This window comes from Betta splendens, chromosome 8, assembly GCF_900634795.4.
Source record: "Betta splendens chromosome 8, fBetSpl5.4, whole genome shotgun sequence".
NCBI classification, from domain to species: Eukaryota; Metazoa; Chordata; class Actinopteri; order Anabantiformes; family Osphronemidae; genus Betta; species Betta splendens.
This window is the reverse complement of record NC_040888.2, coordinates 9,668,605-9,693,251: the sequence shown is the minus strand read 5'-3', so window position 1 is coordinate 9,693,251 and position 24,647 is coordinate 9,668,605. Positions and strand designations below refer to the sequence as shown.

General features: G+C 45.0%; 4 protein-coding genes across 6 annotated transcripts; 2 read left to right on the top strand and 2 right to left on the bottom strand.

Moving 5' to 3' along the window:
- Positions 1-562: 562 nt before the first annotated feature.
- On the bottom strand, positions 563-10,802 carry csnk1da (casein kinase 1, delta a). The gene is made up of 9 exons (XM_029159041.3): positions 10,320-10,802; positions 6,806-6,916; positions 5,362-5,510; positions 4,901-5,129; positions 4,637-4,807; positions 4,395-4,543; positions 3,580-3,748; positions 3,216-3,325; positions 563-2,805 (listed from the first exon to the last, which is right to left on the bottom strand). Exons 1-9 carry the CDS (start codon positions 10,393-10,395, stop codon positions 2,755-2,757), a joined length of 1,215 nt encoding a protein of 404 aa, XP_029014874.1. The 5' UTR covers positions 10,396-10,802; the 3' UTR covers positions 563-2,754.
- A 1,028-nt stretch (positions 10,803-11,830) lies between these two features.
- On the top strand, positions 11,831-17,177 carry engase (endo-beta-N-acetylglucosaminidase). 2 transcript variants are annotated; one of them, XM_029159021.3, is made up of 14 exons: positions 11,831-12,022; positions 12,630-12,706; positions 12,801-13,002; positions 13,102-13,250; positions 13,626-13,780; positions 13,924-14,072; positions 14,163-14,334; positions 14,417-14,523; positions 14,607-14,718; positions 14,834-15,021; positions 15,095-15,237; positions 15,497-15,590; positions 15,702-15,813; positions 15,902-17,177. In XM_029159021.3, the coding sequence occupies exons 1-14, from the start codon at positions 11,916-11,918 to the stop codon at positions 16,301-16,303; spliced, it is 2,169 nt and encodes a 722-aa protein (XP_029014854.1). In that variant the 5' UTR covers positions 11,831-11,915; the 3' UTR covers positions 16,304-17,177. The 2 variants fall into 2 exon arrangements, with proteins under 2 accessions (XP_029014854.1, XP_040927674.1); XM_041071740.2 differs by lacking the exons at positions 11,831-12,022; positions 12,630-12,706 and having other exon boundaries at positions 12,863-13,002; positions 13,083-13,250.
- Positions 17,178-17,235: 58 nt separating this feature from the next.
- Positions 17,236-20,768, bottom strand: scpep1 (serine carboxypeptidase 1). Of its 2 annotated transcripts, none has more exons than XM_029159034.3 (13): positions 20,609-20,768; positions 20,167-20,303; positions 19,656-19,745; positions 19,423-19,578; positions 19,268-19,342; positions 18,883-18,955; positions 18,753-18,790; positions 18,539-18,667; positions 18,253-18,337; positions 18,066-18,179; positions 17,847-17,984; positions 17,568-17,731; positions 17,236-17,429 (listed from the first exon to the last, which is right to left on the bottom strand). In XM_029159034.3, exons 1-13 carry the CDS (start codon positions 20,667-20,669, stop codon positions 17,367-17,369), a joined length of 1,323 nt encoding a protein of 440 aa, XP_029014867.1. In that variant the 5' UTR covers positions 20,670-20,768; the 3' UTR covers positions 17,236-17,366. The 2 variants fall into 2 exon arrangements, with proteins under 2 accessions (XP_029014867.1, XP_029014868.1); XM_029159035.3 differs by having other exon boundaries at positions 20,167-20,282; positions 20,609-20,755.
- An 877-nt stretch (positions 20,769-21,645) lies between these two features.
- On the top strand, positions 21,646-24,534 carry coil (coilin p80). Its single transcript, XM_029159033.3, has 7 exons — positions 21,646-21,959; positions 22,105-22,831; positions 23,089-23,178; positions 23,518-23,565; positions 23,678-23,747; positions 23,837-23,925; positions 24,223-24,534. The coding sequence occupies exons 1-7, from the start codon at positions 21,697-21,699 to the stop codon at positions 24,268-24,270; spliced, it is 1,335 nt and encodes a 444-aa protein (XP_029014866.1). The 5' UTR covers positions 21,646-21,696; the 3' UTR covers positions 24,271-24,534.
- Positions 24,535-24,647: the final 113 nt, after the last annotated feature.

Here is a 24,647-nt window from a genome sequence, read left to right as displayed (position 1 = left end):
CTTGTGTTTCTGTGTGTCTCTGTGACAGAATGTAGGGCGTGTCCGCTTGTATTCAATGCATGTAAATGAATGTGCTCGGCCACAGAGCGGGAAGCTGCTTCTCTCAAGTGAAGTATTTGTCTTCTTAGAAAGATGCACGCAGGTCTGTGGAGAAGATGAACCTTTAAAGTGACCTTTACTTTCTGAAAACATTAGATGCAATGAGTTTTCAGTCCTATTTACATTGAAAATGAAGGCCAGTGGTTTACTGGACATGTGTTGTAGAATCACGACTTATCTATTTTCTTACATTCTCCCAGTAGACTTCAGTTTGGCCACAAACTGTCGACTAGCCTTGATGTTAGGATGCAGCAAACTTCACAGAAATGTCACAGGAACACTGAACTCTGAGACTTGGTTTTCAGAATTTCACATTTTATGGTTCCCAAATAAAAAAACCCAGGCTTTATAATGTTGTGTTTACCCTTTAGCTTGAAAAAATGTAGAAGATAAGTTCAACAAATCGAAACTCCTCTCCAATAAGTTCAGCAATTCATTTCAGCAGGAGGCAAAAAAACAAACATAAGTACTTATTAATTTATTTACACAATTTTAAAATACAGATACAGTGGCAATACAAATAAGAGAACGGTGTAATGGGAACAGACAGTTCCCATAAATTCACAGTGACGAGATGTGTTGTGCGACCATCTCCACTGTACTGCTCAAAGCAAAACAGTCGACAAAAACAAGAAGTGACTAAAGACATGAGGGCTGAGAAACAGCCCAGGTATGTGTACGTTCATGTACCATCAGCCTGACAAACAAACCCACGTTAAGCGTATTTAAAAACAGAACTCTTCAGGAACTTGAACAGTGAAGAACCTCCAGTTCCTCCGTACACTGCCATCATCCATGGTTTGCGTGGATGAGGTTCAGAGTAGGCACATCCAACATGATAGAACTAATGTACAATGATCACTACAGTCTCTTCTTTCCACTAGAGAAAATGCTCTACAATACTTTGCAACCAGTCTACGACATTAAAAATCTTCTAGTTACTATCTGCACATCAGGCCAGAATTGGTCGGGTCGCCCAGCTCCTCCAAAGACAAGTCGGCATCAGACTTTATTAAGACAACAGCAAATTCGTTGATTAATCACACGGTCCATCTTCTCTCTCCTCTGACCTTCCCAGAGTACATGTAAGTTGGAAAGCAGATATAATCTATGGTTTCACTGAGTTGGTTACTTTGGGCCTGATTTATTTACAGTCCACTGTATCTCTTACCCATTTGTGCTGCATATGCTCCAGCTTTAATTTCCCCAGTAGAGTGTGTAGAGTTTAGCCATTGTAAATTGTTTGAGGTGGCAACTGTTGAATTCTGTGAAAAACGACTCAGCTTATTACAGCCAAGCTCCAACACAGACCACAGCCGGACTTAAAACCAGAAGTCTGCTTCAAAGGATTTTGTATTTTGTAAAGCTGTCAGAAGAGACATGCCAGCTGACAAAGGCAGGTTCATTAAAGCCATTCTATTTAACAGCATTATAAAATGTTGTGTAATGGCACATGATCAATATTGAATCATCTGAATCAGGTCATGGACAAACATGATCTTCTTAAAGAAGCAATATGTCTTCCAACAATTAATGCTTCAAATTGTCATGAATCTGACCAGCTGTGGATTTGGCAACTCCACAAACTTGAAATGTGAAGTACAATGTAAATGTGAAACCACTGTTTGCTGAAGTTGGAATTTTGGTCCAAGTCAGTGATAAGAGATTTATTATGAGGTTCTAGGTCAGAGCAAACAGCATCGCGTCTCATAGCGAACTCATAATGGACAGATAAGTCTAGGGTGAGGCTAGTAGACGAAGAAGTTAGAACTGGACGAAACACACAAAAACTAAATCCACATCACTACGCAACAGGTGAACGTCTCATCCATTCAGCGTGGAACCAGTTCCAACTATTTTACTGTTCCAGTCACAGCTTTTTTCTAAGCAGCGACAGACAGAAACATGCTGCATGTTTTGGATTAACTACAACATCCACTGCTCCTACACACCTGAGGAGGAACAAAAAAAAGAATGGGAAAACCTTTGAGGAGAACATCAGAAGGCCTTTCATCCCATTTTAAAATGGTTCATCCTATCGTCATAATTAAACATCAAACACCTAAAAAAAGAGAAAAGGTTTCGTCTTGAATCTTTCAGGACACAAAATAAAATTGAGGCATTTTCCTTTTAACTGCCACAATAAATCTGTGTCTTAACTCACGTTCTTAGTTACAAAAGTTCCACACACACATGTTTAATATTTAAAGTTTTGTCAATCTCCCTATTCAAACCTTTCTAAAGTCTTACCAGTGGAGCTGGTGTTGGAGAGTTTTAATGCTAAAGAATAAAACCAAAGTTAAAACCAAAAAAAAAAAAAAAAAAGCCGTCAGAAAAAGTGAATCCATGGCTTCTTTAACAGTAAAGACGAGGGTGAGTGTTTCCCCAGCTTTCGTGGGAGGAGGAGAAAAAGTGAGGCTGTGGCTGCTCCTTTGCTGAGGTGGTTAATGCAACCACACTGCTTCCACCCACCACACACACACCAACACTCGGGTTGTGCAACGCTTCCTGGGTCATGTGGCGAGTGCAGTCAGACTATTGCACATTGCTTGGTGTGTGGTGTCATTTAGGAGTCCAGTGTATGTGTGTGTTGTGTGTGTGTGCTGCAGGTGGTGCATGTTGAGGCCTCCGTGGTGCAAAGACGGGAGGGAGGGCTCATCGAGGAGCTGCAGACTGGAGGCCGCTGGGCGTCACCCGGGACAGAGCCTTCAAAAGACGAATGGAAATGATTGTTTAATGACATCAGTACAGTCAGTACCAAAAGCAATCAAGGCTTAACAGTTTGTTCTGTTGACTAGCACAGAGATAGCATCCTCAGCTTCCTGATACACACTAAATCAGCTGTATATTAATAAATGCTCTATGATGGGACCTTAACTCTTTTCAGTGCTTATCAGCTCTGTACACAAAACTGGGAACAAACCAAACAGGGAAGTTCTGACCGTCACCGTCTCAAACACAGACTGTTCTTGCTGATACATAGTGTTGTTTTGCAACATATTGTTCCCGTTTTCAAGATGCATTTATTGTGCAATTAGTCCCAGATGAGTCTGTCTATTGTGCCTTCCCCACCAAATGACCATCACACCATGTCCATTAACGGTGCCTCCGTTTACCTGTGAGGACATGCGGGATGTGTCCTGGCGCCCTGTCAGATCTGAGGAGGAGATGTTCACAGGAGCCCCGCGATGGAGACGCATACTCACTTTCCTCTCTTTCTCCAACCCTGAACCAGGGGAAACAAAGAAAGTTATTACAGGACGCTGATGACAAAACCAGATTGCTGGACACCATGTAATAATAAAACTATGTTGGTGATGAAGAGATGTAATACAGTTTCTAAATAAATAGAAATACCAAACTGACTGAAATATAATGATTGTCATTTTAAACATGTTTATCTAAGATTTCACATTCACACAGAGAAATCCATATGAACACATCTTTTTACAGAGGAGGAGCCATGTAAACGAAACAAACCTGTGTGTGGGTTGGAATTGAGTGGGGAGGGGGCTGCAACATCCTGAGCCGCTCTAGCTCTTCCAGAGGCAGAGGCCATGCCCCTGGGCCCGGGATTCCTACTGGGCCTCAGTCTCTCCTCCCGCTCCCGGCGCTCCCTCTCTGCATCCTCCACGGCTCTGTTGGCACCCTGAAGGACACAAAGGGATCACACTTAGCCTGGAAGCTTGGGCCATTTAAATTTTGTTCTAATCATTGCGTTCATGTGCTGCATGTTTCCTGCACGATGTTGACTCATGTGACATTACATCTTTTTTGTTTATTGACGGTCAAACTGGTTTAGCAGAAAGTCAGCTTCTTGTTTTTATTGGGTTGTTAACATACAAAGTGTTTCAGTTTACCTAAGCCTATATGTGAACAGGTGATTTGTCGGTGAATTCTTGACAACGTGTCTGCTATGTGGAGTGTTTTATGAAACACTTGTGGTCAGATCTTAACAGAACATCCAAACTACCTGTGCTCAGCAGTGGGACCCAGGGTCTGTCAGCAGAGTCAAGTGTTCATTGAAGACAGGCCACTAGTAGTTCTTCACCATGTGCATAACATTTCTCTATACGTTACTGGTTGCTAGGAGTCACTGTTTGATAGCACCTAGGCCACATGACCCCCCTCTGTTTAGTACTGCAGCCTCTACTGCAATAGCATATTCATCTGTATGTAAACCTTTTAGTTAGGATTGTTTCCAGCTGCACTGATGTCAGGTAGAATGCAGTCTCTATTTCAAAAGGTGAAAAAAGTAAGAGACATTAATTCTCCACGTGTTAATATAAACTTACAAATTTGAGCATATTCCAGTCAAAGACATAGTCGTAGGAGAAGCCCTGTCTGTGGAAGAGGTTCCTGAAGAGCTGGCGAAGGTACGAGTAGTCAGGCTTGTCATCGAACCGCAAAGAGCGGCAGAAGTTCAAGTATGTGGCGAACTCGGCTGTGGAAACAAAGACGACATGAAGGGTTACAGACATGTTCTGACAAGCCTGAGTATCAACATATCAGGAGGTTGGGGAAGACTCAAACATACAGGGGTATCCTTTGCAGAGAACCTCGATGGGAGTGGACATTTTCTTCTCACTGATGCGTTCATACTTCTGCCTCTTGGTGGCGGCTTTGAGACCCTGCCAGGGAAGAGAACCCAGGTTGAAGTACATGAGGACGTATCCCAGCGACTCCAAATCGTCCCGTCTGGACTGTTCTGTAGACAAAGAGAGGAAGCAGGAAACAGTCAACTCTACGGCACATACAGACCCATGTATTAATGGCACCAGTGGGTAGGTTTTCTTTTTACCAATGCCCAGGTGGGTGTTGATGGAGGCGTAGCGGGCCGTGCCAGTCAGGTTCTTGTTCTCGCGGTAGGGGATGTGCTGGTGTGTGCGGGCGTCGCGGTATTTCTTGGCCAAGCCGAAGTCGATGATGTAGACCAGGTTGCCCTTCTTCCCCAAACCCATCAGGAAATTATCTGGCTTCACATCTCTGTGAATGAAGTTCTTGGAGTGAATGTATTCAATGCGGCTGATCTGGGGAGAAAAACATTAGAAAATTCCATCAGCATAAAAATGACCGAACCAAAACAAATGAGGTCATTAGTCATCTTTATTGTGCAGGGAAGACCCGCTGCCCGTTTGTGTTATATTTACCCCACAACAAATAGGAAAGGGACCACATCCCATAAACAACTGCTTTTCTCAGCTTTACAACAGAAGTGCTTGTGTAGCTTAGAGGCACGTGTCTCGTGGGGCGTCCTCTCACCATCTGATCTGCCAGAAGCAGGACTGTCTTGAGGCTGAACTTCCGAGAACAAAAGTTGAACAGATCCTCCAGACTGGGCCCCAGCAGCTCCATCACCATCACATTGTAGTCGCCTTCTGCGCCACACCACTTTATTGTTGGAATACCCACTGGAGGGAAGAAGGGAGAGTAAAGGATGTCACACAGCTACATAGACCAGTACCGATGACTCTCAGCACTGGAAACAAGTTAAACTGACATCTCAAGAGCAAGGTTTTGATTGTGCGACCAACTTCCTATTTGTAACTGGCCGGCAGAGCCAGGGTGAGGAAGCCATCTGGCATTTCCTTCCACGTACAGACTGCAACTAAATGTTGCTGCTCAGCACCGAGCACTCTACCAGACACTAGGTGCCCCAGCTATTAATATCCCTCCACCACCTAGGTCAGCCTCCATGTCCCAAAAGGTCCAAACATGCTGGAACAAAAATACTAAATGCATGCGCAGGCCTACAAACGGCCTCCTGTGCTTCACACGCTCAGTAGGTTACTCATTCATCTTTGTATGAAGCGTGCCACTGTGTTTTCTGGGCCCGTTTAACTGTTCGATCAAAGGCTTCAGGAACGAGCTATTTTTGCCTCTCCCACACTCGGTCAGTATAAATAGTTTGTACCTAGCTCAGATTAGGGAGGCGCCTTCACACTGGTACACGAGAACAAGTTCCAACCAGTGCCTTCAGCCGTGCTGCTGGTGTAACAGCAGGCATGGCGCTCAGTCTGTCTCACTACGCGACTGACCATTTTAGTCCAGGCTGAAACTCTATACGGTCCAACTATTTGATGGACTGACATTCTGTACTGACGGGTCCTCCCAACTTTAATTCTGCTCCCTCCAGATATCTCAGTCATGTACTCAGGTATAGTTCATCTTTATTTTGCAAATCTAAAACCTGAAAACAAGTCACGATTGAGTGTTTATTCAAGTTTAACTATGCTGTAGGACACTGTGTTTTTGAACACAATTGTAATAGCACAATAGTGCTAATGTGCTAAACGTTTCTTTGACTGGACATGCTTAGCTAAGCTGGTGAACATGAACATTACTATTACCAGCTAAACATAATTTACCATGTCAGCACCATACGTGTGAATAGAGATTTTCATGGTGACATCAGGACCACTGGCTTCTTCAGATCATTTCTTAGGATGGATTCAGTGTATGCTACTTATTCTCAACCAACCAACCTGCATACCATCACTTAACTCAGTTACACTCTTGTGGAGGCTTTCATGTTAAGTGCTTGCAAATATTGATGTGGAGCTCACAAATACATAGATGTCAGAGTTGTGGCAGAAAGAGAGAGAGAGAGAGAGAGAGAGAGAGAGAGAGAGAGAGAGAGAGAGAGAGAGAGAGAGAGAGAGAGAGAGAGAGAGAGAGAGAGAGAGAGAGAGAGCGTATACACTACCTCCACCCTGCATCATCTTGTAGATCTTGCTCTCTATGTGAAGCTGGGGGTGCTTGGTCTTCACACATTCCAGTTTGATGGCTACTTCCTCGCCCACTGAGATATCAGTACCTAGACGAAGACAGACAAGAAGGTTCAGCTGTATTTGAACAAATCACAACAGACGGCTGTTTTAACAGTTTGTGAATGTTTAAACAGCGGTCAAGACCAGTCAGACCGTCACTACAGTGCGCTGCTTAATGTGAATACAGAAAGAGACACCAGCACTGTGCAGTGCACAGCACGCTTTGCTTTCATGATCATGATTCATCTCAGTCAAATATTTTAAACCAGATGAATTTGGGATATTGTTCATATGAGAACGGAGCTGACTTCACTTGGTTCCTTCCTAAATGTGTTCATAGGGTCTGGTTCCCTTTACAGCAACTGGACACCGGCTTACATAATCCCATTACACACGGCCTCATATGGGCAGCAGCTCCAGCGGAGCATCATCGATTCCTCTGCATGATGTCATCTAGGTGAACCGACTCCCTGGGTGGGGCCTTGGTAGCATTTGATGCTTTGCAGTTTCTTTAACGTTCATACATAGAGCATGTGTGATGCTGGAACGAGCCCCCTACCAGCTGCTAAACACGCTGATCGAACTTTGCTCACACAAGTTCCAGTGACGCGCTGCGTCCAAAACAAAAGGGCGTCAGCACAAAACAAGTATGTTTGCACAAACGTGAAGAACGACTCAATGTCACTGCACTATACTATAAAAATTCCCCTTTTAATTTATCGTGTTTACAAGTCGGATACTTCTGTTACGTAACAGTTCTTTACTACTGAGCACATACCAGATCATTTACAGACAATTTCCATTTGTATGGACCTGCGTCACCTCTCCGTGAGCAGTAGGTGTGACTGACAGGTTATCAGCTGCTCACCTCATCTACTGTAGTTTCGGTACAGCACTTTGAAACACACCCAGTGGTTTCCAACTCTTAGATACTTTATGTTCCCGCTCGTATCTAGTCACGGAACCGCTCACTGGATCAGCAACACTGACTGGACCTGCGAGGGCCCTCGTCAGTGTGAGCGGCACAGATCCGTGTGGTGCCTGCTGTCTCGTGTCACAGGAATGTGATTTGCCTGGACAGATTTTCGGGAGAATGCAACGCGGTGCTCATCTTCTCAGAGGGAGGGAATGTTTGTGTGTGTTGACAGTATGTGGTGAATGTTTTCATCTCAAGTTCTGCAAAACATGCTCAGACATGTCCCTACACAAAGTCTTAGTTATGCAATACATACACAGTGACGTATAACAAAGCAAATCACCATTAAATATTAACATTTATGCTCCTGAAACTGTTTACTTCCATGACTACACGAGTGAAACACGTGACACAGAAGTTTCTGTGCGGCCTGTGATCAATAAATGCAAACCAACTTTTAAAAAGGTAATATGTGTGTCACTCAGACATAACAGACTGTGTGATACATGGAGGCACATAAGACGGGCTACATGTTTCCCTGAATGGAGAGCCAGACAGGGGTAGATAGAGCATCCTGCAAAGCTTGGCCAAGCTTGCTGGACGCGACAGCATCAGTGATTTTTCCTAGATGAGTTAATTAAGAAAAGATCACTCAAATGTGTGTGAACAGTTGGTCTGACGTGACGTCAGCACAACCACAAGCAACGCATCAACTTTCCACACAATCTAAAACACTTCACAAGCAAAGTAGCAGTGACGCGTCACTTTCAAAACTGAGTCACGGGAAGCATCAGTCGGAGCGTGTCTGCTTTGTTGTGTTAACTTTGCTTATGTAAGGAAGGCGCAGCCCTTTCAATAGATACTACTGAAACAGACTTTTCCACTTAAAGAACTGATCAAAGACAAAGTGCATTATGGGAAAACATGGATAAGCAACACTTAGAGCTTGAGGAATGGATAAAAGAACTTTAATACAGCTCATGACTTCTTCCTTGAAACTTGCTGAACATAGTAAACAAGGGCTTTTCATGGTTTTTCTTCTAAACAAAAGAGAAAACACATTTAGAAGCTGCAGGTCTTGCATTTAAACCACTACACATATTTATACTCAGTTTGCTGAGTGAGGTCTTGACTCATTTATTTACCAGACTCCTTATCTGTAATAAAGTGTTTTCCCTGTGTGTCAGCGTGTTCTTACCAAGAATAACTGGACATTTAGCCAAGAGGAAACAGGAGTAAGGTTACAAGGAAGTGCTCTACTAACTGATTTCAGCACAACGTCCTAGCTTTAAGCCATTAAAATGTGAACAACTAACGCGACTGTTAGCTTCTTTTGGCTATTATAACAGCTGCAGGGTTCAACGTTACATAACCCGGATCATTTTCAAATAAACATGAAACCAGTTTATCTGGTCTACCCACATCTGACATCAGATTACTGCTTTCAGTTAGTGGATCTAGTTTTACATATCTGGAAAACTGAGTCCACATACTACTGAGTCTAGTCACTAGGTTTCATAATAATATACATAACTCACACCAGTGACCAAGCACACTGTATGTTTGATAATGGAATCAAGCTAGAAGATTTGCTGCTTAACTCAAAGTTAAACTGAACATTTACAGAACTATATACAGTCCATGTTTTGTGACAGTCCAGCTGTCAGATTGTTAGTCTCTTCTTTATTGTGTTCAAATTAGGCCTCAAACTCAGAAATGTCACCGGGCCCACAGATGCAAAGACATTGTACAAAATACAAATACACAGGTATCAGGAGGGATGAACACCCCATTACTACTATCCAACAACACGGCTCATGGCAGATATGTAAAGACACTGTTCTACAAGTGTCATCTTAATCCCATATGTCTTCAACTTTACATTCAATAATACGTGGTCAACATGATGGCCCAGCTGACTGAACAGCTCCTGCCAAACCAAGAAGCTTCAGCAGATGTGTCAACCTTATTCGAATAGCTGCTCAGGTCACACTAGGTATGAAACGAAGTGCAGATGGAAACCAGACCCTTTACTTGTAATGAGCTCAGACACTGTGGAAAACCTGAACCATATAAACGTCCAACAATGAAGCTACGTGAAACCCAGTGGTGTAACTAGCTGACGTGAGCCTCCACTCTTCTGTTCTACTCACTGATAAAAACCAGAACATCGGCGTTAAAGTCAGCTGTCAGAGACAGACGGCGAATCAATTAATGTCATGGCCTTAGGCACCAACACAAGACAACAGATCAGCTGGAGGAGCTAAAACGCCAATTTCACCGCTGACTCAACGTTAGACCGCTCGTGATACCGACTTTGTGACATTTCAGCTTCACAGGGAGCGACAGTTTGAGTTGTTGACGTTATTAACGTTCCTTTGGCCCCTAGTCGAACCGAGTAGCAGCTGCTCTGCTACACGGGCTGCTAGCTAAACAGCTGATTGTCTCTTAGCTCGGCTATGCTGTATGTGCGGCGGAGAGCCGAGCTTATACGTGTAAAAACAACACGTGAAGTTTATTTGAATATAACCTACCTAGATAGATATCTCCAAACGATCCACTTCCAATTTTCCTGCCCAGTCTGTATCGGTTTCCCACTCTCAGCTCCATGGTAAGGACTGTGATAGGCTAGCAAGCAAGCTCGCTAGCTCCAAAATATGTAAAAAAGGTACAATTTCAAAGCCCACGTCCGTTTAAAATCGAAACACGGAAGAACAAGCACAGAAAAGCTTCTCAGGCGGCGGACTATGTCTTCTGAAGGTTGTCTCAGGATGAAGGCGGCTCTCACAATCTTTCGCCCCTTCTTTTAAAACGCTACTATCCTCATATTGTATCAATATTGTGTTCGTTGAAAAGGTTTAAACGTGTACTTTCTGCTCCTGCTGCTTTTGGAGCCTCTGTAGTTAGAATGTCCGCGGATGAAGACGGATGTTGAAAAGGTAACCTTTACTGCTCCGGTGGCTTCCACTAGCTCTCTCTGCTATCTTTGCTCTCTGTTGGATCCTGTTTGATGGGCTCCTGGGTGAGTGGCGTCACTTCCGGCCTGGGTTACGGGAGAGGACAAGCCAGAGAGTCTTTCACAGTAAGATTATCCAGGAGTCACTAGTGTCAATTAATAAACTGCTTTTATTTTTGTATTTAAACGTCTCTTTGTCCTATTGGTAAAAAGCTAAATATCTGTATTTTCTAATTAATTATAATACAGTAATTTCAAAATATTAGCTATAAAGAAATGTGATTGTTATAATAGATACGTTAGATAATAGATCAGTTATTATTTTTTTATAATAATATTTATCTTCACAATGATATATTACATCGTTAAATTTAAATTATGCGGGTTTACACTGGGTTGGCCCTTGTACGACTCTTTGTTATTCTATAGTTTATTTTACGTTAAGGCAAATAAACATTGTCCACACTTGAACAGGCGCCATCTTTACTTCGTCATTCACCGCTCGCGTCGTAGTTTTGTGGTTTACTGTTGGGGTCTAATCTCATCAAAATGAAGGTGTCTGACTTTGCACAACAACAAAGACCAGATCCTTTGTCCATCTGACCTTAGTCCTCCCCCTCATGGAATAAAAAGAAACACATAACTACACCGTTACTTGCTATATATACTGCAAAACGTGCCGTTTCTTTGAAACAAACACTACTTTAACTTGTATGTGTTGGTTTGCATGTATGAACACTGAGCATCCAAAAAGCATTAACATAAATATACAAAGTGACGGCTGTTTAATGTCATTTTGCGTTGTTTCTTCTGACAGACTTTAGGATTTAAAATCAGGAAAATTTGGAATAGTAACACAACAAACATTAAACAAGCACGTGCAAGTGAAGCACTTTTTATTCGCTATTCGTTTTTAGCACATTACAGGTAATAATCTAAATTAACCTGAAAATCCTTTTCCTACTACAAGGTATTGTCCGTAATATGATCAAATACAATCATGTAAGCGGGAGCTGCTATACTGTCACTATCCGGAGGGCGGCGTTAGACCTGTTAGCCAACAGTTACAGACGACAGAAGAAGAAGAAGAAGAAGAAGAAGCTGTCAATCATCTTTCTGTTTCCTTGTTTCGGTGACTGTAGTTTTTCTTCTTTGCCTCGTTTCAAATCAATAAATGGCTCAGACTGCGGATGCTAAACATGTTGCTCTGCGAAGGAAACGAGAGGATGGAGATGACAATGCTGGTGTTGGTGGGAAGATGGGCAAAAAGGAACCCAGTCGGTAACTTTACACTCTTCTAATTCACATACAGTATCAGCATCGGCAGCTCCATGAAGGTCGGGTTGCTGTTACTAGCTCATGCCTCGTCCCTGTAAACGGAGAAGTCCAACAATCACTAGCTACCTGAGTGGAGCTGGAGACTTTAATTTCTACACGATTAATACACTTTTTTTGTAAGTCAGTCAATGCATTGAAAAAGCGCAGACATTTACGCTAAAGTCAACACGTCTGTAGCTTAAGTCAGGTGTTAAGAAGGTTTTCGGTTTATTTGAATAGCAACAGTGCAGATAAAAGTAAATAAACCAGTAAGAGAACACAGACAGGACAGTTGGACCTGTAAGAGATGGATCAGGCTGACCTGAACTAGGAGTAGGAAGTGACAATAGTCCTGCCTATTATTTTTTTCAGCATCACTCTGAGAAAGCATGCTCCTAATTTTAATAGCATGTTTAATGCCTACTTTATGAAACGCACATTTCAAGTCTCATACACGGCAGTTGACATTAAACTTGATGAACAGAACATTGTCAGACAACTTGCGCTTGAGCGTTGTCTCTGAAACTGTCTTGTTAAATGTTCTGTTGCGTTCGTCTTTGACCTTCTCCAGGATAGAGTCCTGTTTGGATGAACCTATGGATTCAGGCATCCATGAAGTCGTCAAGTTTGTACCCTCACCACTACCAGGTGGGTAAATCTGCCATTGATGCTTTTTTTGTATTTTATGCATCAAACCACAAGAACCGTCTCATTCATATTTACATGCAATCATCTCTCCCAGCCAGACATTATGACGCTGACACCACGGAGCCGATCAGTTGTGCTCTGCAGACTTTAGAGCAGCTGCTTTCATGGAAATTAAGCGAGTCAAACCCTTTTAATGTGGCGGTCATCCCGCTGGCGCCTCGGGAGACTCCTCTAGCTACTTGTCCACGTCGAACCTTGGTGTCTCATGACATGATGGGCGGCTACCTTGATGACAGGTACCTTATGGATGCCCAGTAGTGATGAATATTAATATTGGTACACCTTAGATGTGCACTCACTAATCTTTTATAATCAGTATTTCTCCTGCTTCTAAGGTTTGTCCAGGGGACGAGCTCAGAGGCTCCATATGCCTTCTACCACTGGCAGTACATTGATATTTTCAACTATTTCTCCCACAACCTGGTGACTATTCCTCCTGCTGTGTGGACCAATGCTGCTCACAGACATGGAGTCAGTGTTATAGGTGAGTGACATGGCTCAAAGCGAGGGAACCAAAGTACTGTAAGTGATGGTAAATAATCCTGTTACTATTGTAAGATCTGTCGTGGACTAACAGGTGTGTAAGCAAAGAGAATAAAGATGACCATATCACAGGATCAATAGAATAATGATTTAATTTGACAGCACTCATAATCATATATGCATTATATTCAGCAAATCTTACAGAAAACCCTTTGGTGTCCTAAGAATCCAAATATACTAATATAGCTGTTGATAAACTCCTAAACAGGTTGTGGTCAAATGTAGATAACCTGTCATCCCACACATGACATATATATTCCAATCTAGTAAGTTGAGGGAGTAATTTAAGTGTCAGCTGTGCTTTGTGTCTTTCCAGGGACATTTATTACAGAGTGGACTGAAGGTGCTGTGGCGTGTGAATCCTTCCTGAAAGACGAGGAGTCATACCGAGAAGCTGCTGATAAACTAGTACAGATCAGCTGCTGTTATGGATTCGACGGCTGGCTCATAAACATAGAGAACACTCTGAGTGTAAGTAGAACAAGTGAGCAAAGTGTTTATCATTTCCTGTTTTATGGCATGAATTGGTTGTAAAAGTCAAAGTCGCAAACGTGAACAGACACAATATTGTTTGTGTGTGTGTGTGTGTGTGTGTGTGTGTGTTGTGCTTGCAGGAGGCTGCGGTTAAGAACACTCCTCTGTTCCTGCGTTACCTGACGGACCAGATGCACACGCGTGTCCCTGGGAGCCTGGTTCTGTGGTACGACAGCGTAGTTGAGAACGGACAGCTGAAGTGGCAGAATGAGCTCAACCCGTCCAACAGGTGGAGAATCGACAGAAAAAGATCGAAATGAGCATGTGTCCTTTTTGAAAGCATCTCTTAATACACTCTGTCTGAACGACTCCGTCACAGGATGTTTTTTGACGCCTGTGATGGTTTTTTTACCAACTACAACTGGACGGAGCAGAACCTGGAGACCATGAGGGACTACAGTGAGATCCAGGCCCGCCGCGCCGACGTGTACGTTGGGGTGGATGTTTTTGCACGAGGAAAGGTTGTGGGAGGAATGTTTGAAACCAATAAGGTAGACACCGTCAACGCTGTTTGTCTGGGAGCACATGTTCAGATCAGTGACACCGTGGCTCATGTGGTTTGGTTGACTTCAGGCACTAGAAGTCATCAGAAAGCACAACTTCTCGGCAGCCATCTTTGCTCCGGGCTGGGTGTATGAGACCCACAGCGACAAGACTGAGTTCCCGAAGAATCAGGATAAGTGAGAACTGTTTGATTTATTACACAAATGAAAGGAAAGTGAAGCTAAGAACAAACAGACTGAGGCTGTGAATCCTCCTGCAGGTTCTGGTCTCTGCTGTCAGACCACTTGTTCCTCCACCGTGCGGTTACGCCGCTGCCCTTTGTCTCCTCCTTCTGCCAGGGCTTTGGGAAGGCGTTCTACTGGAGAGGACAGGTAGCGACACAAGCACCATCAAAACCCATTCGTTTCCCTTCATTCGAACGCTTACTTAATGCCGATGAACAGACACCTTTAAAATGATCTCCTTCCTGGTGTCGTGTGTTTCCAGATCGAGTGGAGCAGCAGCTGGTTCAACCTGACGGCTCAGGACGTGCAGCCCCTCTACTCCCGCACGGAGCTGGGGAGCCACGGCTGGCTGCAGAGCCGGGGCTGCTCGGAGGACGCCTGGAACGGGGGCTCAGCGCTGCTGCTGGACGGACTCCTCCCCGCCGCCGACGCGTCTCCTGTTTGCGCCAAGTGCGTTGGCTCGCTGCCACGTTCGCCTCGTCGCATAGCGAGAGCCGTGATGTCACCACTCTGTGTATCTCAGGCTCCTCTCCATCCATGTGCCGCTGCCGGCCAGCACCCTGGTAGTACTCGTCTACAAGCCGTCTGCGGGGATCACAGTCGACCTGGAGCTGAGGACAGCAGACGCTGATGTTTGTTCCCTCGTGGATGTTCAGGATCAGGAATGTGAGTTTTGTGTCTATTCTGGAACAGCCTGAACCTGCTTCCTGGAGAGGCAGCCTGGTATCATGTCCATCAGTGTAGAGCTTTCCAGCCTGTTAGGTATCAGCACATCTTCAGTAAACTGCTTTGTTTGAGCAGCAAACAGCATTCAGAACAACAGTGTTTCTGAATCTACTGATTCCAGCGTCATTACTTCAGTTCTAGTCGAGAGTGAACTTAGTTATTACCAAGTTTTAACTGGATGTGGTTTTTGTGTCTGCAGTGAAGAGTGTGTCTCCTAAAGTGTTGAATGGCAGCCACCAGTTAGTGAAGCAGTTCTCTCAGCTAAGTGGAAGCTTAAATGGTTGGACTGTCGGGTGAGTTCTTAACTTTCCTGTTTGCATTTGGACTCATCAGCAGTGTATAGACGCTTCTCTGTCCCATCCTCCAGACCCGTCTGCGTTCTGACTCTGTGTCTCTGTTTGCAGGTTCTGGCAGGTGGAGCAGCCGGGCTGTGCTCTTAGAGAGGTCAATGTGAGGATTCAGCAGAATAAAGAGGATCAGGACACGTCCTTCACCTGCAGAGTTGGAGAGCTTATGGTGAGACAGTGGACTCCAGTTATTAATGAAGGACTGACAGGTTCCCTGTTAGGGCGTGTAATAGAACCCCTGTGTATCTCTGTACCAGCTCCTGGATGCCTCCACTCTGCGCGACCCCTCTGAGGCGGTGCAGGGCTTCTGTATCTACGATGTGGTGTGGCTGCACGGCGCCGGCAGCTCACCAGGGTCTAACGGGTTCACGCTGCGCCTCAACGCAACCCTGCGCTGGGAATACCCACGTGAGCTTGTTCGCCACTTCAAGGTTTACTCCCGGCAGCTGAGGGGACCAGATCCGCGGGTCCCCCCGGGCCAGCTGGTCCTGGTGGGACGGGCCTACTCCAATCTTTTCAGAGTGACGGAGCTGAGGGTGCCGAGGCCTCCGGGGCTGCTGGAGCTGGTGGTGGAGCCAGTGGTGAAGAAGGGTTTGTCGGTACCAGAGAGCCACTGGGGCAGAAGAAGCGTCAGCTACACGATGGGTGCAACACCTTGACTTCAGATGAACGTGACCAGGCCGAGCTCCAATGCTAACGTTTCCAGGTTGGACGGTTAGAGTAGCAGGCGCATTCTGAAAAACCTGGTCATAGTCGTCATCTGTCACAGCATCATGTCAATCTGCTTAGATTATTTGATTTTATTTTGTTCATCTGCTTTATTGAATCTGTAGTTTTTCTCTCTTTACATCGCCCTGCTGCTTCTCTGATTATATCCCTCCTCTGTTAAACATCTGCCTCCATGTCCTGCTAGACTGAACTAAAGCCCCTGTTACCCTGATGTTAGTGGATTTAGGCCCGATGCATGTGTACAGCTAACGGCAGACCAGACGAAGGTTAATGCTTCTGCCTCACAGCAACAAGCTCCAGCTCTGATTCCCGGGTGAACAGAAACATGAAGTATTAATTGCAATACTGGTGTCAAAATTAAATATTTTAAATATTTTGTGGATTAAGGTGCCACTTGGACTAAACGAGCTGAATGTTTTCCTGTGCCCTGGTTATACTGTAACTGCACATACATGAGCCGAATCAGTCTGTAAATTATTTGTGTTGTAGAATTGGATCCATATGTAAAGTCTCATTTATTTGACAACATTAAGGTGAACGTTAGTATAAACTATTATGAACATCTTAAGTCATTTTTAAAGGATGGCATCAGTCAGATTCACATAGCAACATGTTCATGTTCTGATGATTGTGCACATTTACTGCAAGAAGAACTTTAAATACACACAGTTAAAAATAACTAAATTCTGCATCCAGTTCAATTAGTGCATCACAGCAGGTGGATTATGTGCAATCGATTAAATGCTTGTATAATTTTTTTAAAATCTGTATTTAACTTTGATAATAAAATAGTTTTTATTTGGCTTTTTTCCTTTTGTATTTGTATTTAACAAATATTGTATTTGACATAACAGAAGTAGCAAACGGTTAAAAAAAGCTCTTTATTGGTGTCAGTGCTTCCACGTCATTTAGCAGAAAGTGAAATTATTAAAAAAAAGGTCATGTGATGATTGTGATTGTCAAAGCCAAGCCAGCTAGCGTTGGGGTGAAGGTTCAGACCTGCTGGGTGATCATCTTCATCATCTGTAGAGCCATAGGCCCCTGGTCTGAGGGGATCTGAAACACACATAGACAGTGTCCATTTACTGGAGTTACGCTTAAAATAACGAGTATAAACCAGCTGGTCTTGTTACTTTTTATAGGATGATGAGTTAAAATTTCAAGTAGAACAGGACTCAGCTGCCAAGATCTTACCATATGACCTGCTTTGAGAATCCAATAGAAAGCAAAGTTCTTGTAGTTCTTGTAGAAAGCGCCGGTGACGCCCGCGGCGGCGGGATCGTCCAGAGGAGTCCACCTGAGCGTGTTGAAACCCGGCAGGCCGTCCCACTTCAGCCGCTTCACCCACAGCTCCTGGCCTGTGATGACGGACCGGGACAAAAGGTCAGGCCTCACACTGCTGCTTGGGCCGAGGTTAAGGTCTGTTCACTTCCTTTATTACACACAAAGCATGACTAGGCTTGGCCGAGTTACCCAAGGTGTCCACTATGAGGTCCAGCTGGCCGTTGTACACGGTGACGTTGACTCCAGCCGTCAGCAGCTGGTCCACCACGTTCACCACTGGCTTCATGAAGTCCTCTGCCATGTAGCTGAAAACCTCCTCAGCCTGACCTAAATACAGCAACGACACGGTGAGCGGGAGCAGGAGGCGATTAAGGAGGAGGAGCAGGAACCTGCTGCCGGGACACGGACCTCCCCACGTCACGTTCTCGGGGATGATGCCCAGCTTCTTCCTGATGTCTCCGTTCATCAGCTCGCTCAGCGACTGGCCGTGGAGGGGAGCGATGTGGCGCCGCACCTGCCGAGCTGACGCGGGAAGACAGGGCGGAAGTGAACGTGGAGCCGAAAATGGGCCGACTGGCGGATAATGGTTTCCTACCAATGTAGCTCTCTGCGGCTGAATGGAGGCGCCTCTCAGACGGGTCCTGGGTCAGTATGTTGTAGAAGTTCACGCCGTTGGTGTTCTGAGAAAAACAAGGAGACGAGCCAGGAGCTCGATGGCTGCATCACCAACGCAAGCTGTGTGTGTGTGTGTGTGTGTGCTACTGAAAGCTCTAAAATCAAGAATAAGAGCCGATGCAGGGAACACAGTCTAAATCTGCTGTGATACAGTTAAAGCTAACGATTTAACTCGGTGTATTGTTGCTAATGTGGACGGTACCGACCTGCTCCACCACAGTCTCAGTCACGGACCACAGCTCCGTTGCTTTCTTAAACTGCTCCTGTTCCACCGCTTGCTTCACGGCCTCCGCTGCCTTTTTGACGTCCGACAGCCCATAATCATCCAGCAGCGACTGCAGCAAAGACACCAGCGCCGATGGGAACACGGATTCTCAGGAAACACTGCACACGAGCTTTGACCCGTTTTTAGTTACTTACAGTAGTGTAGAGGTACGGGCCCCACGTCATCACGGAGTCTGTGGACGAAGCACAAGTCTAGTAGTTGTAGGTCTGAGGACTTTTACACATCCTGACACAGAAATCACCCTGACGGCTCCGTTACACTAACCCAGAGGGGAAATCCATGAGTCTCCCAGTGCCACCCCAGCAAACCTGCACTTCACAGCCCCTTTGGCTGCGGCCTGGAAACGTAGCAGAGACGTGGATTAGTCAGACCACAAGCCTAGGTATTCTGTCATGGGTTCAAGAATGTGAAGGTGACGCAGAAGCTCGAACTCTCTGCAGAATGTTGGTAGAAATGATTCATGACCACAACGTGTGTTTGCATTATCAAGCTTCAACCACCACTTAACCTGAACTATGTGTGCTCCAAATGCTGGAGCTACTGTAACTGGGGGTTTGAACCCATCAGATCTGACTCCACACTACGTCTGCAGCCTGAATGCCAGTCATTAGACACCAGAAGGCTCGTGACCTGTCAGTCATCATCTCACCTTGGTGAGCTCCAGGGAGATGGCCGCTGCCATCTTGCCTCCGTACGACTCAGAGAAGATGTAAAACGGGACGCTCTGCAGAGAACAGCATAGTGTGAAGTTTATACTGGGTATTTGCCTTTTGGTCATTTTGCACCTTTCTCCTGTTGAAATACCTGAAACTCAGGTCTCTCTGTGAAGAAGTGTTTGAGCAGCACCAGCATGTCCGAGGCCACCGTGGCAACGTTGGTGGCGTAGGCATCAGGCCTGTCAGTGTAGCTGAAGCCAGTTCCCACCGGGTTGTCCACAAATAAAACACTGGCTGCCTGAACCTACAATACACGTACATCAACCCGCATTTCACACACCATCACTGAAATCCTGTTCATTTAAACCCCCACCATCTTACCCAGTTTGTCTTTCTGGGCTCTAGGTTCCTGTTTAAAGGTCCGATCTCCTCAAAGTTGCCGAAGCCAGTTCCGGATCCTCCCGGTCCTCCCTGAAAACCACAGTCATGCAGGTGAACAGTTCGCTGAGCTCCCATCACCCCTGGGCTAAAAGCAGTGCACTTTTACACCAGCAGGTTTCAGGTTGGGATCCTGGATGCAGCAGTGCATCCATTCTTAGCACAATGACTCATTAGCTCATAGCTTCTGCTGAGAGCGCAGTCATGGGACGAGGCGGTCACTAGACTTTTGGACTTTAGGACATATTATTATATGATAGTTTAGCCAGAGCAGCTGCATTCGGAAAGAAGCAATGAACAATAAGTGCCTTCACATCATCTCTTGGTGTGTATTTGGATCAAGAGATGTCTCATGCAGCTGCTTTAGTCGGCTTCCACTCCAGAGAGCACCTCTCCGTTAAACACACATTGATTTAATCAGGAGAGACAGAGGGTTGGGCAGAGCGTGTCCTACCTGCAGCCACATGATCAGAGGTCGGTCGTTGGCTGCAGACTGGCCGTCAACGTAGTACAGCCACCAGAACATGTGGGCCCCGTCTCTCACTTCCACATAGTTCCACGCTTCTTCGCCTTGAGGAGCAGCGGGGAGGCCTGTGAATCCGGCGCTGGGCTCAATACTCATGTCACTATTGTTTTATTAAGACGACTCTAAAACTGTTCCCGTCTAAGTAAGATGCACATTTCGTTTCCTAAACATGAAATAGAAGCACTTTATTACTATGCAGCTGCAGGTACTTTAAGTATTTAGTTACTGAGCCGCAGACGCATAAAGCAACAGATCACTACATGGAAACGGCAGATTCGTTTTCGTTTCGCTATTCGCTGAGTCAACGTGCTCAGTAACGCGACCCCTGTTCCGTTTAACACCGTAGCTGCTGCACAAGCATCGATCTCACCTTTACTGAGCACGACGGAAAATAAGAACCACAAAGCGGGAGCTGCTCCTCTCAGGTCCATCGTGGAAACGCGTCCTGACGGTCTGTGTCTGCTCCGCTCAGTCGGACCAAAATATCACATGACTCCAACCGGAATCAGCTGACAGCCCTCGGTTACTTCCGCTCTAGGCTAGAAATAGGCTCGAACCGCGCCTTGAGTCAAATCATTGTCACGTGCACATCTGATCTGCTCAGAAAGCAAAGGGGCAAGATCCACTAACGGTGTTCACAGCATTAGCAGCTGGAAGTCCTATGGTCAAAGGACATGGGTGAATGGAGACATGTTACAGGTGGAAGCTACTGGAAAAGCTCCAAAACCACAAAGTGTGGGACAAACCTTGATTTGTGCCGATGGCGTAAAAGCAGCTCCACTGAGCAATAAGATACTGGTTCTGACGTTTAGGCCCACTTGTGTGCAATATATCTGTAACTTAAACCTAGAAACGAATAAAGTAAAATTAGTACTGCATAAATTCTGTTATTGACACCAAGCACAATAACAGTAACGATCATAACAGAAGTGGCATTTTAAACGATAAAGGCAACAGACAACAGCAAAAATTAGTCAAATCAATCACAAAGTAACAAATCAAAATCTTTCGGGGCACTCGAACCAAGACGCGGGAGAGATGAGATGAGTTATTTTAAGGCTGAAATTTGTTTACACTGAGCTGAATGCAAACTGAAATTAAGAATATTTAGGCAAATATGAAGAATATATAAAGCTGACAGTCTCGATCGAATCTGCAAATAAAGTTTTGTCTGTTTTTCCGCAAACGCCATGAACGTAAGATCGGCTTCTGAAAACATTTCATTGCTACAAAAGAATGCAATGTGGATGTTAGACAAATAACTGAATTATCCCTCCTCGCTGCACGATTTTTAAATTTCAAGTAGTTTTCAAAGTTTCTCATACTCATTTCAAGTTTTCAAATTTTAAGTATTTTTGTAACAGTATGTTGAACTGGAAGAGCAACTGTCTCGTAGCTACTGCTGGTCTTATTTTGAAATATCTAACCGGAAGCATTTGATTTGTTTTACTAGCTGTCATGGCGGCTTACAGTAACAGCGGCACTAACGGTAACATCCGCGTGCGCTTGTACTTTGACTATCCGCCGCCTGCTGTCGTCGATAGCCGCATGTGCTGGCTGCTCGTGGACCTGAACAAGTGTCGCGTGGTGGCGGATCTGGAGAGTATCATCAAAGAGAAGTTCGAGTTCAGCCGCGGCAGCATCCTCAACCTGTTCATAGAGGACTGCTACCTGCCGCACACAGAGAGCGTCTATGTGGTGCGGGACAACGACAGCGTCAGGTACGTCCCTTCCCGAACCGGGCCACATCCAGCAGAGGAGAGCATGGCGCTAACTCTGGTTAGCCCTGACGGCCATCATGCTTATTCATAATTCCCCTGAGCCATAAGCGCGACCTGTGCGTTGAAGTTTGCTCCTGTTTCTCAGGGTGAAGGTGCATTGTCTGACGCAGGTCAACGGGCTCGACGGCTGTTCTGAAACACCAAAGAAGAAGTGCAGAAAGCGCCACAGAGCGGAGGGTGAGCCGCCGGGGGAGGATGGAGCGAACACAGAAAGCAAGAAGAAGAAACGCGAGAAGAGAAAGATGCTGGACGACGATGCCAGGGAGGCTTCAGGTGATGAGAGGAAGTCACAGGGTAAACACACAGGGAGGAGGAAGAAGAGGAAGAAGACAGAGGCTGACCGGCCCGAACCCGAGGCTGACCCACCCGAACCCGAGGCTGACCCACCCAAACCAGCTGCTTCCAGCAGGAGAATCCCACAGAGTGTGGAAAGCCCAGTTAAATGCACAGTTAAACCCACTGCAGCGACACAGGAGGACTCTTCCTCTGATTCCAGTAGCACTTTAAAAGCCCCACCAAAAAAGAAACCATCAACTTCTGCATCACTCAAAGACGCCTCAGAATCCCAGAAAACACCTCCAGACTCGCCACCCGGTTCATCTGACAGCGAGGAGGAAATAGACCTGGTCTCCCAACCTGAACGGCCGGGATCTGGTTCAGTGCCGCAGGGGTCTGGGAGAGGCTGCGGTGGTGGCCAGGACCGGGAACAGGGCACAGCTGGACACAGTGGGTCCTTGTTTGAGTTCAGTGATGGAACCAAGGTGTCGTCATACCACACAGATTCACTGAGCAACGTGTCCTTCGTCCTCCAGGTCTGCGAGATGTTTTAATTGGACCTAAGCAATATTATAAAGTAACGGTTCTTGCAGGAAAATATCCAAGTTTGAACTCATATATTCTCAATTTATACATTTTATTGTTATTATATATATAAAAGAATAATCCTTATAATATACATTCACAGCTGTATGGAGTTTGTTTATATTTATTTAAGTTATTGTGCTGGTAAATAACTTGCGGACTATGAATTGGAATGAATAATGTCTCCTGTGTATGTCTCTGGCTGTAGAATGGAGCAGGAAGCGTCCCCACACAGGACTACAGCTCCATGCCCCTTCTAGCTGCTCCTCCACAGGTGGGGCAGAAGATCGCGTTTAAGGTGAGTCTTCTGTGTAAACCTACAACCATGGCCTTCATGAAAAACCTCAGGCAGATCACACGCACTGGTTTATTATGAGCAGTCTGAGCTGGACAGACAGATGAGAGACATCACATATGACCACTGGTGGGTGGTCTTGGCTGAGGACCCAGAGTTGAAATTGTTTTAACAGCCTGAGACCAAGAAAAACAGCCAATGTTTAGGATGAATGTGCTAAAAATCCTATAAAATAAATAGCTTATATTGTGTCCACGTCCTCACAGATCAGTGAAACAATCAAAGGCACAATTGCCTGTTAGAAGAAGCTGAAATTTGTGTTTCCTCCCTGTTTGTTTACAGCTGCTGGAGCTGACGGAGAACTATTCTCCAGAGGTGTCGGAGTACAAGGTGCACGCCGTCATTGCTGCGGGAACGAGAAACGACTGGGAACGACCAATGACGTTACTGCTCTTGTCCTTTTCTACCACTCAACCTTGTTGCTGTGTTGTTGTTTTTTTAGGAGGGAAGGATTGTGAGCTTTGACCCAACGACCAAACAGATAGAGCTGGAGTTACTACATGTGTCTGAAGGTAGAAATCAACCCTTCACTGACACCTTACGGTCCAAACACATGCAAACGACGTTGAACCTGGTAAATCCTTACCTTGTGCTTCTTCAGCCCCTACAGAACCTGGCAAGTTTGATTTAGTCTATCAGAACCCAGACGGAACCGAGAGAGTGGAGTACGCTGTGTCCAGAGGCGCTTGGGTAGGAACTTACTTATTTAGGACTTATTAGGAAATCTTCAAGAAGCTCTTAAAGTGTGAAGGTTACAACAGCAATAAAAGAAATGCTGAAGGTGCCATTTAAAGATTATTCATCATGTTGGAGCACATCATCTGATTCTGAGCCTGTGGGGGGTGGAAATAATTTCTGTATGAATCAGGAGGCTAATGTCAAACAGACCTAAAAACCCTGAATGTGTCTGTTGGATTGAAGGGTTTAATTTTAGTATTAACTACACTAAAAGGGAAACAATGTATTTACTATATGTTTCTCCCACAGGTCACAGAACGGTGGGACTCACTACTAGAGCCAAGACTCATCCTCTGAATGTGACAGTTCGCTCATCGCCTGGGTTGAATTTGGCCCTTGTCTGCTTTACTGTATTGTTGGAAGCCCCTGCCTGGATGTCCTGTTCATATTCCATATGAAAGCAACGATTTGGGATTATGATGGCGTTTTTGTTTGCTCTTTAGTTTTTATTTTTGTAATAAATTTTAAATTTTCTGATACTGGGACATAATGGTTTTATGTTTTGTACAAAGATGTGACAGATGAGATGAGTTGCGAATAAACACTTTTTTTAAAACCTTGCATTCTGTATAAATTTATAGTAAAACACATCGGTAATTGTCAAATGTTTTCAAGTGATGTTTTTATTTATACCAAGATAACAAAAAAGTGACAAATGAGAAGGAAAATCTTTC